Source organism: Nilaparvata lugens, chromosome X (assembly GCF_014356525.2).
Source record: "Nilaparvata lugens isolate BPH chromosome X, ASM1435652v1, whole genome shotgun sequence".
NCBI classification, from domain to species: domain Eukaryota; kingdom Metazoa; phylum Arthropoda; class Insecta; order Hemiptera; family Delphacidae; genus Nilaparvata; species Nilaparvata lugens.
This window is the reverse complement of record NC_052518.1, coordinates 75,545,618-75,562,842: the sequence shown is the minus strand read 5'-3', so window position 1 is coordinate 75,562,842 and position 17,225 is coordinate 75,545,618. Positions and strand designations below refer to the sequence as shown.

General features: G+C 33.7%; 1 protein-coding gene across 1 annotated transcript in view; it reads right to left on the bottom strand.

Moving 5' to 3' along the window:
• Positions 1-17,225, bottom strand: part of LOC111046953 (plexin-A1) — a 168,203-nt gene that overhangs the window by 18,845 nt on the left and 132,133 nt on the right. Inside the window, exons 3-14 of the mRNA XM_039441633.1 lie at positions 16,749-16,931; positions 14,667-14,795; positions 12,961-13,061; positions 11,898-12,105; positions 10,728-10,769; positions 10,358-10,376; positions 7,976-8,316; positions 6,731-6,932; positions 4,402-4,981; positions 3,025-3,190; positions 1,946-2,065; positions 1,084-1,332 (exon numbers count right to left, since the gene is read on the bottom strand). Of these exons, the coding sequence (XP_039297567.1) occupies positions 1,084-1,332; positions 1,946-2,065; positions 3,025-3,190; positions 4,402-4,981; positions 6,731-6,932; positions 7,976-8,316; positions 10,358-10,376; positions 10,728-10,769; positions 11,898-12,105; positions 12,961-13,061; positions 14,667-14,795; positions 16,749-16,931 (2,340 nt within the window). The remainder of the gene's footprint in view (positions 1-1,083; positions 1,333-1,945; positions 2,066-3,024; positions 3,191-4,401; positions 4,982-6,730; positions 6,933-7,975; positions 8,317-10,357; positions 10,377-10,727; positions 10,770-11,897; positions 12,106-12,960; positions 13,062-14,666; positions 14,796-16,748; positions 16,932-17,225) is intronic.

Genomic DNA, 17,225 nt, shown 5'->3' with positions numbered 1-17,225 from the left:
AGTATTTTAAATAGCCCAATTTAAGAAAACCATAATCAAGAGGTGCCACTAAGGACCAATGCATGAAGCTGAGCTGAGCCACCTAATAGAACGTCGTACGTTTTCTGGATGTACCGCCGTATACTATGTGTTAAAGCATTCAGGCCCGGTAAAAAGTAGTAAATCAACTGGGCGTCCTTATAAAGCTGTCAAAAGAGAAGACGTAGACTGTAACAGCATCAGTCCCCAACGTTGAATTAGGTAGTGTGATACAGTTTTGGCCTTGGTCTCAGCTCTTTACAGTGCACATGCTTGTTCATAATGACGTATTCTTGATTTGAGCAATGTAACAAACTCAAAAATGTGAAGAGGATGAGAGTTAGAACCATTAACGTTATAGTCATTCAAAAACGACCATTATCTGTGATGTCTTTTTAAAAGAGATCCTTTATAAAAACACAAAGAAGGTGACGTTTAAGCAGTGATTGCTAAATAATAATAATAATAATAATAATAATAATAACTTAACTTGGAACAATATTACAATGAGAAAATATCCAAGTATCTCCCCCTGGCTGCTGAAATCAGGGATGTCTGGAAGCAGGAAAAAGTTACAACTGTCCCTGTAATTATCTCTACTGTTGGAGTGATCAGGCAGAAGGTTTCAGCGAACCTCAGTCGCCTTGGTGTCTCAGGGAGTGCAAAACATGGAATTCAAAAGGCGGTTGTACTCAGCACGGTATCAATGATTAGATCCTTTTTAAATTTAACAGAATAGAGATGTACCAAAGTCTTGCCAATGGCCGACTTAGGTTACAATAAAAAATGCTCACTTTGTAAGTGATGAAATAATTGAATAATAATAATAATAATAATAATAATAATAATAATAATAATAGTAGTAGTAGTAGTAGAAGTAGTAGTAGTAGTAGTAGTAGTAGTAGTAGTAGTAGTAGTAGTAGTAGCAGTAGTAGCAGTAGTAGTAGTAATGAAATAGTAATTCATTCAATTTAGGTAATATTAAGATACCAGCGATTATCAGAAACTAAAGGAAAGAACAACATAAAAGAGATATACGAGCAATAGAGGCATTGTTTTACTCACATTGATGGTCAAGTAGTCACTCTTGTAATACTTCACTTCTTCGTCAAATTTCTCATAAATAGGATTCGGATACAAAAGGAAGGAAGTAAAATTTGGCTTGCTTGACAGATTTTGAACGCCGGCCACATTATCCATTTTGAATCCAAATTCTAGTTTTTCAGGGTGCTCAGCATCTAAATCCGTGTCGGCTGGAATCTCAATCTTGGGTGATTCGCATGCCATGTTCGAGTTACTCCTGATCACGCATTTCTGTTGAGAAAAATCAATATTAGAGCATGTTTCACGATTTTTCGGATCAGATGCAGATATTATTCAGATACCAGTTCATTTTCAATCAATGTGTTCATTCTCTTCCAACAAGCAGAAATGCAAAATTATATTATTAACGGTAAAAAACTGTTTTTGTAATATGGATGCGTATTTTAGCTTTATAATTGACAGTATGTAATAATGTGAATGTATTGTGTAATAATTTGTGATAAAATTTTTCAAGTATGTTAACAAGCCTACACAATATTGAATAATTCGTCGATAACCTAGAAAAAGCAGTTTTGGAACTATCACCGATCAGTCCGTTTTTAAACTGTAAAGTTCAAACGATGAGTTGGCAACTCCATTACAACCATTTTGGTCATTATAGTATTATTTTTAGAATCGCGCATGCGTAGTAACACTATAATTTCATTCTCTACACCAAAGAGATCCTTGTGATGTGGCTTCATAGATCATTTTCACTATTTTTCAAGGTTTTTCTCAATCTATTGGCAAGATACAATGAAACATTTTCAATTTTTAACAAATGTGATCCATTATCAAGCTAAAAACAAATTAAGTACTCCTAAATAATACTAATGAATCTTACATTCAAGTACGTCTTGTTCTTGTAGTACACGTAAATCTGAGGGTTTTGAATATAGGCGAGATTCTTCCCTGAAACTGATATTCTGATTCCACCAGCTGGAATTCCTTTAGGGATTTTCACCTGAAAAATATGAATGCACAACTAAAATACAAAGAGAAATTTGTTTGATTCATCCACATATTACTAAACTCCTCAAACAAGGTGGTACAAATAAATTTCACACACAGAAACTTATAAAGAGCGTCAAACAATTTGATCAAAAATAAATTCACTTATAGAATAATAGGAATATTATGATGTCATTTTACATAAACAGTTCAGGTGACTGCCATTTTTACAATGCACATCAAAAGCGCCGCTCTCGGAATTAGGCTTCCATTTTCTCTAATTTGCCCAGTCAATTTGAACGACTTCTATGCTAATTATTTCCTTCGTTTCCTCAATTTACTTGGTATAAGCTTGTACGCCATAGACTGGCCACCAACGGTAGAGCATGCATGCACATACTGCATCACCAGCAAGAGGCTTCTAACATAACATAGGCAACCAATAACAATAAAAAAAACACTGAAAAATTACAAATTATGTTAGAAAAATAATTTAACCTCAAATAGAGCAGCGAGAAAAAAATAAACAAAAAATTGGATATACGAAAACTTTTGCAAGCGTTTTTCGAAGCGTGATCACAGCTGTGATGACACAACAATGTAATACGACTGCATGACATGCATGTTCTACCGTTAATGGCCAGCCTTAACAAGTAGTCACACATGGACAGGTATCAGGTATGAGGAACGAGGAGGCCAATATTAATGTCACCGGAGCCACGTAAAACAGCACGAATTGCTTCCATTGAAATTCTTACTGTCTGAAATGAATGGCTCAATGACTGAATGGCATGAACTACCGATAATTACATTAAAAACAAACTGACAAAATGGAATTCTTTCAAATGGCAGATGTACGCATTTTCATCCTTGTGTCATAAAATACTTATATTCTGCTCTAAAAAAGACGGTCCTCTCTGGTTAATTTTGTGAGTTATTTTAATCCACAATGACATTGATGAAAACTCATACCTGAGATGCGACCCCTGATTCAGCAGATTCTATGGTAGGGTCTTCAACGTACTCGAAATGCTCCTTTTCGAAATATCGATCACCCTTGTCGAATTTCATTCGCAATTTACCATGATGTCTACGGTCTGAAGCACTGGTGATGCAAGTGGCTTCATCAGGAGCAGTCCTAATACAAAAACATATAATTTAAAATCGATCATGGTTCAACCTGTTCACAAAAAACTCACAAAATTATCATTCAAAAAAGGATATAATATTTTCTCAATGTGCATTTATTCACAAAACTGTTATTCAATTCAATGACATGAAAATCTAGATCTTCATAACTATACTTATTAGTTCTGTAAACTTAATAAACGCAAACCCAATATCATTTTTTATTTCCTCTTAGCTGTTTTTTAAGCTTAATTTTCCATATATTTATTTATATCACCATTCATTCACACGTTTATGAAGGTTGAATGCGGTACACGGTTGAAAATCGTTATAAGTGTACCACTGTCTAGTTTGCTACTTTCATTTACGACTACAATCCAGGAGAAACTCTTCACATCAGTAATCGACTTCTAGATCTTGTAATATAGCAACAACTGACTTATAGATGCCCACACACAAAATTCAAAGAATGGGAAGCTTATCGTCTCCAAGTCCGATGTTCCATTCTATTCCATTTTTATTTCCGGACAGTGCGTACGCACAGAGAGAAGTAATAATAAATACAAGTGGGAAAGTTGGTCCCAATACTACCTGCTTAATTTCACCGTTCAAATAGTTGGTATGAAAAACTGGCCGTGTGCAATCTATTGTCCCCTATATGAGCTTGTAACTAGTGGTACGAGTGTCACTGGATCATAATAAGTCGTAACTATAATCTAAAGCAGCCTGCACACAGGGCCAATAGTAGTCCACTGAGCGTCCACTAGCTTTCGCGAGAACACGAAATGACATGTACATATTTGAGTACTGAATATTTCCTATTCCTTGTAGCAGCTACTAATGTCCCTGTTTGCGGCGTGTTTTACTACATAATTATAGTCCGTACAAATTTACTTCAGACTTGGAGGAATATGCAGCGCAGAGAAGTGGAGGAAGATCAGCCAATTACAGTGATAAATAGAGTCATAGGTAGAAGTACAGTTGCCAATTTGTCAGTCGTCTGACCGCTTTCAAACAGGAAACTTCGCAAGTGTAGCATGAGCGTATGAACAGTCACTAGAAGTTGGAGAACGCTGGCCGCTTCAAAACGGCAACATCGCGCCTCTGTATCTCTCCCGCTGCATACTTTCTCTGCTGCACATGTCCATCCCAAGTCTTAAGTAATTCTGTACAGAGTATAGTATGACGTACTCACTACAACAACTCAAATCCGTTACTTACGATTGTATATGGCACGGAAGATCATTGATGAAAGCTTCAATACGGCTCCCAGCATTCATGAATTGGCCCATAATTTTGATGAGTGTGCCTCCAGATCGTGGGCCGAATTTCGGTGTGATCGCCTCAATAGTTGGATCGACGAACTCATAGCTCTGCTTGCTTTCGCCTCTAAAGTCCTCGACCTTGACAATGACGGGACCTTTGCGAGGTTTTGGTTCGCCGGGACCGTCTACGCGGCACACGATCTTCTTAGTCTTCTCGTAAAGGTGCTCGTACGGCTGACAAGAGAGTCCAGCCACACTTACGCCTCCGTAGATGTCCTTGAATGTTTTGCCCAGATTGATGCCTTCGATTGTAATATTGGTGCCTCCTTCCCAAGGGCCAAGTTGGGGCTGGAATGACAACACCTCTGGATTGGGACACGTGTGGTTTCGATTGAGCCACACTCCCGTGCCCTGATCACACTGCTCTTTCACCTCACATCTATCTGTGATTTGACACCAACCACAGCCGAACTTCTCACCAAGAGCTAAACACATGCCACAGTTATCAGCCATGTCTCTGCATCGATAAATCACCACTGGAACAAAACATCGAAAATTAGTCGAAAACTACAATTACAACTACTGAATTACAATACACATTCAAATTCAAATTTTATTTATTCAAACTCACAATATTTACAATCAAAATCAATAAGAAAAACAAAAACACACAGCTCAGTAAGATGAAAAATAATTAATAAAATGAATACTGATATGTTTTATTAGAAATAAATTTGTAAATTGGAATAAAAAATACTACTTGCTGGAAGTATACAATACTCCACGTTTGCAAGTTGGAATGAATAGCACTTTGATTAATTTTAATTATACACATTTCACAAGTATGAGTCAAAAGGTGACATGATCTCGACAGTGTCGCATAATATAATTGAGATTTCACCACTTTCAACCAGAGAGTAAACGTTAAGGTTTGCATTTTTCACTATATTTGACTGCACTAAACTATAGTGACTTGTTTCCAATACAATTGCATAATTCATTAAGTAAAAGTGATTTTAGGTGTGATGTGTAACGGTTTTTCACCTTTGGGCTAAATAAATGGAAAAGCCTTATCAGGAAGTGAAAGTGATTAAAGTTAAGCCCAATATAACTCTTCAATGTTTCTTTCCATTACGAACGGCTGATTGTTAATAAATCACTTTTGAATACTTGAATTACGACTTAGCAGTCGTTTGTGGAGCACTTTCGGACGCTAGGCCCTTTTTCAACACTCCGAGAGTAGAAGGTAATAGCTTTTAATCATAAAAATCAGACTGCTATGTCGTAATAATTACTTTAATTATTAAAGTATTCAGAAGTAACCAATATAACTATTAGGCCCATAAGTTTCAAGTTCACTTAAAGGAAGTTAGATTGTGTTTTACGGCAAGGCAGAAGAGCCAAGACGATCCCTCCACCAAAACGCCATAAGCATAATAATGAAGTACAACCAACAGCCACACCACTGTTTGACAAAAAATCTAATTCTTGTTCACAATTGGAAGGTTCTCCAAATCCTTTCTTGAAAATAAGTTTTTCCTCCACGTACTGATTAAAGTACTTACTTTACTCTCTAAAAAATAACGTTAAAGTGTCACCTTTCGCTCTTCCGGGACTAAAAAACAAAAAAACTCCCTAGAGACTAAAAGTAACTCCATTTAAATATCATGGAAAGCATCTCTATTTTTAAAACTTACATTGGAAATAGGTTGGGAAGTCGAAGTTCAGATGAAAAAACATAATAGAGTTGTCTGTCATTGACCCAGCTGAATTCAATCAAAATTTGATCAACTCATGAAATATGTTTGTATAATATTACATACTTAATATTAGTAGACGATAAAAATGTATACATATTTTTCAATATTTTATTCTATTCAAATCTGAAACGCGGGAACTGGAGTCAGCCATTGTTGATAGTCGGCCAGCTGATACAACTTTTGCCGATAGATAGCGCAATCGACATTGCCAACCAGACGACCGGTTTTTAGTTATTAGATCTTAGGTTATGTTGTAAAAGAAAACATTGTCACTAATAATGTGAATTATTAAAATTATTTGATTTGCAGTTTCTATAAATGTAGGTGGAGGAAAAATGTTGTGTACAAGTGGAAAATGATTTTTCTCCCTCAGGAAAATTGTTGCCCTCAGTTTCGCCTCAGGCTTCAAACTTTCCCCTCAGAGAGAAAAAGCAGTACTTTTCAGTCTAGATATACAAATAACTATTCAAGCTCACTTTGATCAATAAATTAACTAATAAAAATTGCAAATGTTGATAAACTCACCATGAATATTGTCCGGATTATCAAGAGGCTTAGATCCACCCCAGATTACAGCAAATGTTGCTGTAATATTAGGAGCCCTGGATGTGTAGGAGAACTCCATGCTGTCGCAATAGATTGTATCTCCAAGCAACTGGGCATTGACACTTGTTACTCTTCCTTCTATGTTGAATTGGCACACAAAACGTGTTTGAACTATGAATTGCTGTAAAGAAAAAATAATATGGCTCGAGCAAACAGTACTATTCACAAAAGATAGTTTCCCAAGTTGAAGTTTAGTATAAAGCAGAATTTGTACAATTTTCGTTTGTCAACCATATCGTTTTAATATGATGAGTTCTGTTGGATATCGGTTTCCCCAAGTTTCTCGATCGATGGCTTAAGTGAACATGGTGGAGCGGCGAAGGTAGCTTCAAGCTTGAGAGTGTTGCATTTAATACGATGGTAGCACACTCTGGTGCTACACTACGCACCATGTGCGCCAACATTTCAAAGATCAACAATCCCAAGTTTGAAGCTACCTTCGCCACTCCACCTTGTTTGCACCCTTAGTAATGAGCTGACGATCTAGGTTATGTTCGTGGACCTGAATCTCAATGAATTCATGATGAAAGAAAATTCAATTTTGTTATAGAAGTTTTATTCTCATTCAAGTTTCATCTCTTCAATGAATAATTCACTAAATTAACATCTCATGAACAAAATGAAATAAATCATATCACATTTTCTAATACGATAATAATTATTATGAATATATAATATACAAGATAAGAATTATAGAATTATATATAAAGGTGAGAGTTATAGAACCAGCTTAATATTACTGTTACAAGTATATTTGAAAGTAGGTTTGATTGGGGATCCTATACGATTTGAAAAAACTTCCCTGTGATTCCAAAATGCTGGTCCACCAACTTGGATTAGCCATTTTGAATATAATTTATTTTTTTTAATAGGAAGGATAGAACTATAAATGATATCGATAAAGAATTTCAAGAGAAAATGAATATAGGAAACCACACATTGATATCTTGAACCGTTTCAAAGATATTCACATTAAAGATACGGTACTAAAACATCATACAAAAATGAAATGAGTACATTGAAAATAGGATCTAACAATGCTTGTTATCTTATTAAGTATAAGATAACTTGGTATCGATAACGTTTTAGCAAATTACTTTCAGTTTGTAAGTTACTATAATCAATAGTGATGGTAAATAGGCTGTCATGGTAAAATTAGCTTACCCCAATAATATGCACTTTGACGCGTAAATGCTTCTTCAATCCGGAAGCGACGAGGATTTCAGTGGATCCACCAGCAGTGGCATTGATAGTTGGGCAAAATCCAGGCCCACTGCGAAAACTGGGTCCAATGCGGCTGACTCCAGTCACGAGTATGTCGTTGCGGCAATTTTCGGCCGTATCATGTGTGCAGCGGTGTCCATCCACACACCAGTCGCATGGAAATGTGGACGACACGCACTGAGTGCAAGAGCTATACGTGTTGCAATCGAAGAATGTGAAATTGGTAGCCACAAAATCGGGGCCGGTTGTCATGCGAACTGACAATATGGCAGTGAAATGATCTGAAACAAACAATAAACACGATAACTCCTCACCATTACATTAAATACACAAGAGAAACTTTTGCTCTATCAGATATCAAATTAATAAACTTATTATATTCTCTTATCTAATACTGGCATTACAATTTTGTGCTGTTTGCACATTAATTTATCCTACAAACATTAAAAAGATACCCAGCTGTCGAAATTCATGGGATACCTACAAAATATGGCAAAAATTGTTGACACAATGTTAACTGTGGTAGTACTATAACAAAATTATTCGTTGAGGCCGGGTTTGTAGATGCACCTTATTGAATATAGAATAGAATGACTTGTTTATTTTTGTTGACGTGGCGAAGTTTGGACAATGAGGTCCACTCTACCACTTAACCACGTCGTTAGCAAGCAATACAATACAAAATATGCAGAGATAACAAAAAAATTGAAGCAATAAATGACAATAAAATGTAATAAATATGAGAGATCAATATTCAAAGTCTTTAAAAAATAAGTTTATTTCAACTAAATCACTTCACTGCTGAAAGAAAAAGCAAAGAATAAATCAAAACAAAATAATAGACAAGCTACTGGAGAAAATTAATACAGTAAGAATTGGAATCAAAGATTAATTTGTTGATTTCATGTATAGTGGATATGGATATGGATATGAGGGGAAAAAACCTGTGTGTGAATTTAATGGATCTATATTTAATCTATAGGTTTAAAGGTTAATTAGATTTAACTAGTAGTTCTGCGAACAGTAGACCTCGCTCATGAATACAACTTTCAATTTGATGAAAAGGGCCAGTACAGTAAGTACACTATATTGTGAAGATTTAGCCATGATTGTCATCTATTATTTTCTCCATTGAAAGTGCTAGAGACACTGTTTCCAGGGACACCGGACTTATCAAGGAGTACTTTTATATCAAATACATACCTTTTAAATGAAAAAGACTAAGAAATTGTCAAAAACCCACAGGTTTATTGATACTCAGAAAGACCGGTTTCGGTCATTATCAGAGTTTATCAGAGATTGACAATGGTGTAATTACCGAAACCGGTATTTCTAAGAATCAATAAATCTGTGGTTTTTTGACAATTTCTTGGTCTTTTTAATTTAATGTTAATAGTTACCACAATATCAACTTCTCAACTACACAAAAAGAAAAAAAAACCTTTATACCTGTACATATACACATTTTTCTCTACAACTGCAGTATTGGACTTCAATACAATAAAGATTTTTTAAAAAATAATTTATCCAATTAATTTGTTAAATCAAATTAATAATAATAAATCTCATCATAATAATTTATTTTATAATGTTATATTATTAGAATAAGATAAAACAATATTAGTATTATCTGCAAAAAAATCTGGCAGGAACGAGAATTGAACCTGGGTCCCACAGTGTGACAGACCACGGTCTAACCGACTCGACCACCATGTGCTCGTAACAATAGATGCGAAAAAGTATGGCAATGAATCGCTGTATCTTCAAAAACACATCCTTTCTGGATTGAGGTTAGTTTGGTTTTTTTAAATATTACAAAAAAACCAGAGGTTTTATCAAAAATCGTTACACATACGTTTCTGCGCCTTGTTTCAAAGAACTTGCATACCAAATTTCATCCAAATCGGACAATAACTGCGACTGTAACTGCGGTACAAACAGACGAAAGCCGATCGAGTCGAAACTAAGACCTCAGCTTCGCTTCGGTCAATAAGTGTCTTAGAAACCAAGTCTAATTCCTAGTTTTTAGAACTCTTGATAAAACTTGATGGACTATTGAAAAGGTAGCATTCATTTTGTCCAAATTTGAAATGTGTTACAAACAGCTGATCAGAAAACGTTTCGTTATTTGTGTTTATAATCTAAAATTATCAAAAAATGTCTAATAATATCAACTATTATCATTCAAAAACAGAAACAAAAAAAATTTAAAAAACCTAGGTTATATTCAAGTGAATCCCTCTTTGTTGAATGTAATGTAATGACAATAAGGCAACTTTATTTCAAAATACTTCTTAAACATATTGTTAAAAACAAAGATACATTTATCGGAACTGATAAACTGTTTTATAACTTAAGACCTGACACATCTTTGAAATATATTATCCACGATTCAAAGTTGAGCTTTCTAAGAAGACAGATCATGTATATGAGCACTAGATTTATAAATATTTTACCACTTGATTTTGAATTAAAAGTCCAAGATAGAATGATTGATACTTGGATTAAGGAGAGGTTCTTTTTTCACTAGGAGCGGAATGGTGGTTGTATCAATTTGATTTGTCTTTTTTTTCTTATTTAATTTTGTTTTTAAGCTATGTATGTATTTACTCGTTTATTCTTTTTAGTTGATCTACTTTTTTCAAGTTTTTGTTTTTTATTTTATTTATTTTATATAAATACTCCCACCAGCGGGCAAGATGTTTTTTCTTTTGCTGGTGGCGCCTAAAAATTTCTACTTTTATCTTAGGTTTTCATGATTAGTCAAGTTCTATTTTATGTTATTCCTTAGTTTAAGATATTGTATTTTTGTTAGACTTGTCTATTTTAAATTTTTGTAATGTATGAATTTTTTGGCAAATAAATTTCAATTTAAAAAAAAAAGCAAAAATCTAACCTCCTTAACCTTCCCTTTTATCTTAAAACAGAATTAAAAGAACCTTTCTGGTTATGCTCATCCAATTTTTCAATGATGCCCGGTTTTTGAAATTCCTATAAAATATTTCAATACACATAATGTCTTTCAAATATTCAAGTTGATAAACGTTTGAAGTATATTTTTTCAGAACACCCTTCAAACCAAATAAGCCATGAATTTGGAAATTAAACTAATTAGTCAACCTTAAATTTGATGGTTCGTTGAAGACAAATATTTCATTACAAATATATATAAATAAATCATTAAAATTACTGTACTATACTTATAAAGAAAATTTAAAGAAATTAATTCAAATCTTATACTAACATAATATTATTCAAACTTGAACAAAACATTTATTACGATCAAATGCTAATATTCAAGATCAAGGACAAAGCAAAATTTTCTATCCTTTTTTTTCTTCTAATAATCAGCTGATTGGCCATACAAAGCACAAATTCGTTATAGAAACATAGATGAACATAACCTATGGTTTTGTTCAATTCTGATTCAAAAGTGAAAGGGAAGGTTAGAAGTTATATTTTTTCTTTTAAATGGCAGCTGTTTGCTTTTTTGATCATTTTTTTGGAACATTTGAAATTTGAACTAAATTAATTCACCCTTTAAAGTTCCATCAATTTTTAGAAAGTTCTAGAAAGCGGATATAAGAGTCGTAATAAGAATATAAATGTGAATGAACGTCTAAAATGAAGATTATCAATTCATCTTTGCTCTAATCCAAAGCTGAACGAATAATGGACTGCAAACGTTTTCATTAACACTGTGCAATTGCTTTCTCAAAATGCGAATACGTTAAACAGAACCTGACTGTTAAAAATAGTTAAAAATGATTTGACTAAATTTGCGGGCATAGTATGGTAAAAGCATAATAACTATTATGTTATAATTAACAGAGGAGCATATTTCATAATATTTAAGCTGAACTTTTCTATGAAATATTGAGACTATTATTGCTTGCTTTCTTTTGAGACTATTTAGTTCTAGAAAGGGTGCCATTCTTACGGTTCTAGCTGTGGTTCTCTGCAGTTGGTTGGGTGTTACTTGCGTAATGGTAGTACAGCGTCCACTTTTGTAAGAGATCCAATAGAGAGCATCCTTAGCTGCATCTTGGCAATCACTTCTCAAGCTGCATCTAAAATTATGTAAAAAGTATATGAATGTAAGAAAATCAATGACTAAGACCTATACATGATGATGGACGATGACATAACTTTGGTCCAATTTGTATTATCCAAAGTCTAGTCGTAAAATCAAATAGAGCATATAGGCAAAGGGATTGTTGATTTAATAAAGGTTAAATTATAGAATAAATAAGGGTTTCAAGTTATAAGAATATGAATACTTCCCTGAATGAAAGAATTCATATACACTAAATCGAAAATATATAGAAATTGACATCAAGTGAATTGCAAATTTATCATGAAATTGTAATAGAATAATTAATTGTGTAGTAAAGAATTCTCAGAGTGTATAGACAATCCAAGAATTGAAAAATAGTATTAAACGAAATTGAATAATTTCAAATTAAATCAATCATTTCGAGTGATTGAGAAAATGAGTTCCGTGACCTTCAGTATCATTTTGAATAAATATGATTTGGTAGACGAAACCGTTTGCAAAGATATTGAATGAAAAGTAAATTGAAGAACTTTGAAAAAGGTAGTGAATTAGCATTGATCACATACCGAGAAGGAATAGAAATAACTCAATAATGTAGCCTATAAATTTAATTGGATGATCTTCTGATAAAGTAAATAGGGAAGTATGAATGGATAGAAAAGTTAAAAAGATATTTAAGTTCTAGATATAATAAGGTTCTAGAAAAACTAAATGCGGAGTAAAATTCAATAAATAATATTAGATACGTCAAGAAATTGAAATGATTATTCAGAAGTGTATAAAATTCTCCTTTTTCGGAGAAAAAAATAAAAATTGCTCTATGAAAATTTTGAATACATGAAATTGAATTTGTTGAAATGAGACTTACTTATTCTCGAGTGAACACCAACCACAATATGGATCTTTGGCACCTAGGCAATCCAGGCAATTCTTATAAACGTTGCACTCCTGTACTTTCACTTTGGACACCTAAAAGTGACAAACATATTATATGTCATGTGTGTAACTAGCTCCTCATGCAAAATGTATATTTCAATGCAGTACTTCATATAATATTGAAGTTTTATTCCATTATTACATTCCAAATGTTTGAAAACTCAATTAAATCCAAGAGCATTCGACTTCTAATCAAAATCAATAAATAATTTCCCATTCTTCCATATACAGTGTTCTGAAAAAAGGTGCCCATAAGTCAGGGCGTGATTCCTCTCATCCAAAGAAGAAAAAACGTTCTAATTAACATAGGTCCGCTACCAAGTTATACAGAGTGGGAGATTTCGTCTGAATTTCAGTTCCCCTGCCGAAACGAAGCTCTACGGGTATTTGTTTGCTGTTAATAATTAAGATGTACAATTTAACGTAGTATGTAAAGTGAACTGAAAAATTTAATAAAACCGTTTCCAGACCTGTAGCTACAGTAATTTTCAAGATATGTGACGAAATATACGAAACTTGGTCCCGAAAAACAAGTTCCTATAATGTTTAAAGCAGATTTACTATGTTAAATGTACAATAAACACAAAATATATTTTTACAGAACTTTACGTTTGTCTATCATAAGACTTATTCTACATATTCTCTTCAAAATTGAATTTTCTACAAGTTCTGTAAAAAATAGTTTGTGTTTATTGTATTTTTGTTTGTGTTTTGTGAATATTGTGTGTCATAGTAAATCTGCTTCAAACCTTGAAGGAATTTGTTTTTCGGAACCAAGTTTCGCGTATTTAGTCACATATCTTAAAAATTACTGTAGCTAAAGGTCTGGAAACGGTTTTATTCAATTTTTCAGTTCATCTTACATAAAGTACGCTAGATTGTACATCTTAATTAACAGCCAACAAATACCCGTAGGGCTTCGTTTCAGCAGGGACACAGAAATTCAGACGAAATCTTGCACTCTGTATAACTTGGTAATTAAGCATATTCGGACTCAATTAGAACTTTTTTCTTCTTTTGATGTGAGGAATCACGCCCTCACTTATGGGCAGAACACTTTTTTCAGAACACTCTGTATACTTCTATGTTGTAATGCATATGAGATTAAATGTGCAAACATGAGATTATGAATCATCAACAGTTACACATATATTAATTCATTTTTTTATAGGCTACCAATGTGTAAAATTTACAATACAACAGTTTAGCAATAACTAACAATTAAGTATGAAGGGAAGAATTATAATAGTGTCACCCACTGCAAATAATCTCATCCTAGATTTAGAGATTAAATTTTCAAGCAGGAATGTTTAAAAAGACATAACAATGCACATAACTGCATTTCTCTAGCAGCTTATAAAAGCGTGAGAACTTACTCATTTTTTTGCGGAGAATATTGCTTACTAAGACTCCTGAGACTTTGAATTCACAAACGCATCAATTGGAATAAACAGATTGTTTGGTCAATCAACTTTCACGAGCTTTGAGTATTTATTGATTGATACGAATACTCGAAACGCCAGTAATGATAACACCACTGTTTTAAATTATTATTTAGGCGAATCCTTCTTATTTTATTTACATCCTTTATCCTTCTTTATTTTTTCTTTACATAAAACATAATTATTGGGTACATACCCTTTTCTCAGTCATCACATACAGATGCATGAGTTGACTGTCAAAATGCAGATCTGGATTGACTGGCGAGTTCTCATTCACAAGCAGATCTCCATACTCAGTAGCAGTGTTCGAATTTTCCACAACAACCTACAACAAATATTCATATTCACACTCATAACTTCAGTTCATAGCTTAAATTCATTAAAATTCGTCTTCAACTTTGAATACAACATCAACAGAGAACAATTAGTGTATTCACGAAATATTTTGACTATTTTTAGTATTTTTTATTGCGGATGATGATCTTTTAGCTTGTGCGTGTGTGATGTGTGGGTGATTTGATGAGATGTTCAAACGTCCTTATCTACCGGTGGGATTCGAATCCACTACCACATAGCACTAGGAGACTGAAAGGTGCGTCTAGGCTAACCTGGCTAGCAATATTTTTTTTAAATAAAATATCATCAGAATATCAATATTATACGATATTTGGATAGACATTATTAAATCTATGTAACAAAATTGCTAATGCATAAGACTACGTAGTTTTTGTTTCGTGTTTGATTTTATAATATATATTTGTTCAAATTTTAACCAAAACAATTTTTGGATTTTGTCAATCATCAGCTGTAGAATCAAAAATAATGTAATGCATAGTACATGAAAGATAAAATGAATGTATTGATACATTTTCTTGAATTCAATCATTGAAATACAAATAAGTTTCAACATCGAAAACTAAGTGAAAACTAAAATATTGAACAGATAATTTGATGTACTAAAACTTTTTATAGCAATTAATATTTTTAATTCATATGCTGCTGGTTAATTTGTAAGATCTTTCCTAAAAGTTATGTCCTGAGATTGAGGAAAAAGTTCAAGTTACTAGTAGTGAAGTCAGGTTTGTATGGTGGGTGATCGGAATGATGCCATTTGATTCGCTGGAGAAGCAGTTTGGTTGCACCATTTGATTCGCTGGAGAAGCAGTTTGGTTGCACCATTTGATTCGCTGGAGAAGCAGTTTGGTTGCACCATTTGATTCGCTGGAGAAGCAGTTTGGTTGCACCATTTGATTCGCTGGAGAAGCAGTTTGGTTGCACCATTTGATTCGCTGGAGAAGCAGTTTGGTTGCACCATTTGATTCGCTGGAGAAGCAGTTTGGTTGCACCATTTGATTCGCTGGAGAAGCAGTTTGGTTGCACCATTTGATTCGCTGGAGAAGCAGTTTGGTTGCACCAGCACTGTGAGGCCGAGTTGTCATCGATCACATCGATTCCATATAATTTCAATTCAAGTCTTTAATTTTGCGACACCATTCACGCACAATATCATCACTCATAACCTTTCCTGCATAAACTTGAATAATTCTTAGATTCAAATTAAAAATTAAAATTCAAATTGGTTTATTCATAAAATATTACATATTCAGATTAATGCTGAGCTATTTTCTTTTGCTTGCAAAAACGAATGAACTGGCACTTGGCGGGAGACTTTAGTGAAGTGGCCATGTTTCTGGATCTACAACTCGACAATTGACAATCTGGCCGCACCGATCACAGAGTGTTTGGTGGGAATGATAAGCTGTTCAGCTCTGTGAAATCACCTTACTACCGCTTGTCTGTGTCTTATGATATGTGTTCGGAGGTTGAAAAATGACCCTCGTATATTCAGACGCAAACTAATAACTAGATGTAATATATTTAATAAATTTAAAATAAATTATTAAATCAATTGGGTACGTCGTTACACATACTAAGAACTACCTAAAAGGCATGTCACAAAAAACGTTTGGGAATCCCTGCGTAATCATCAGTAAACCCTACTATATTTTCTGGAAGTTGTGTAATTCTGAATGATTGAATAGATGAATAAATAAATAAATTGCAGTTACCAAAAACAAAAAATGACTCCTATTTGATCAATGCGTATTTCTGATAATACTGGAATTCAAATATAATAGCTTTGAGAAGATACCTATCACGGGGTTATACAAGTAGGTCAGGTTACTTTGGAAGTCGGAAGAGATTTATTGCTTCTGAAATTCTATCCTTATTTCTAATGAAATTCGAATGTGATGACTAACTAGGAGCCATAATATACCTTTTTCAAGTGACCAGTACTGGTTCCGAGAAAGACAACGGTGTAATCTCCAGTGGAAGTGGCCGCCACGGCAGTCAGATGTGCATTGAACGTGAGAACAGGTGTAACAGACATTGGCGTTTCTCCGCCAAGAGGAGTATTCACATCCAATCCACAAAAATCCTCTCCGATTGTTTGAAGTTTCTGTAAAAAATAAAACATTGATATGAGAAAATACTGTTTGACTATTTTACAACTACTCATTACACAGTATGACACATTTGTATGAAGCTGATAACTTTTTGATTTAATGTTTCATGAACAGCTTTTTGGTTCTAATGACAATAAAACCTTATCTTATCAAAGCATTTATGGCTTTATATTTAATAATGGTGACTTGGGAGTAAATTTGGTTGATTGCAGTTTTTCTTATTATAATCGCTACTCATTTAACAATATTTTTTTCAAGGTATGGAGTCGGCATAACGTGTCAATAAC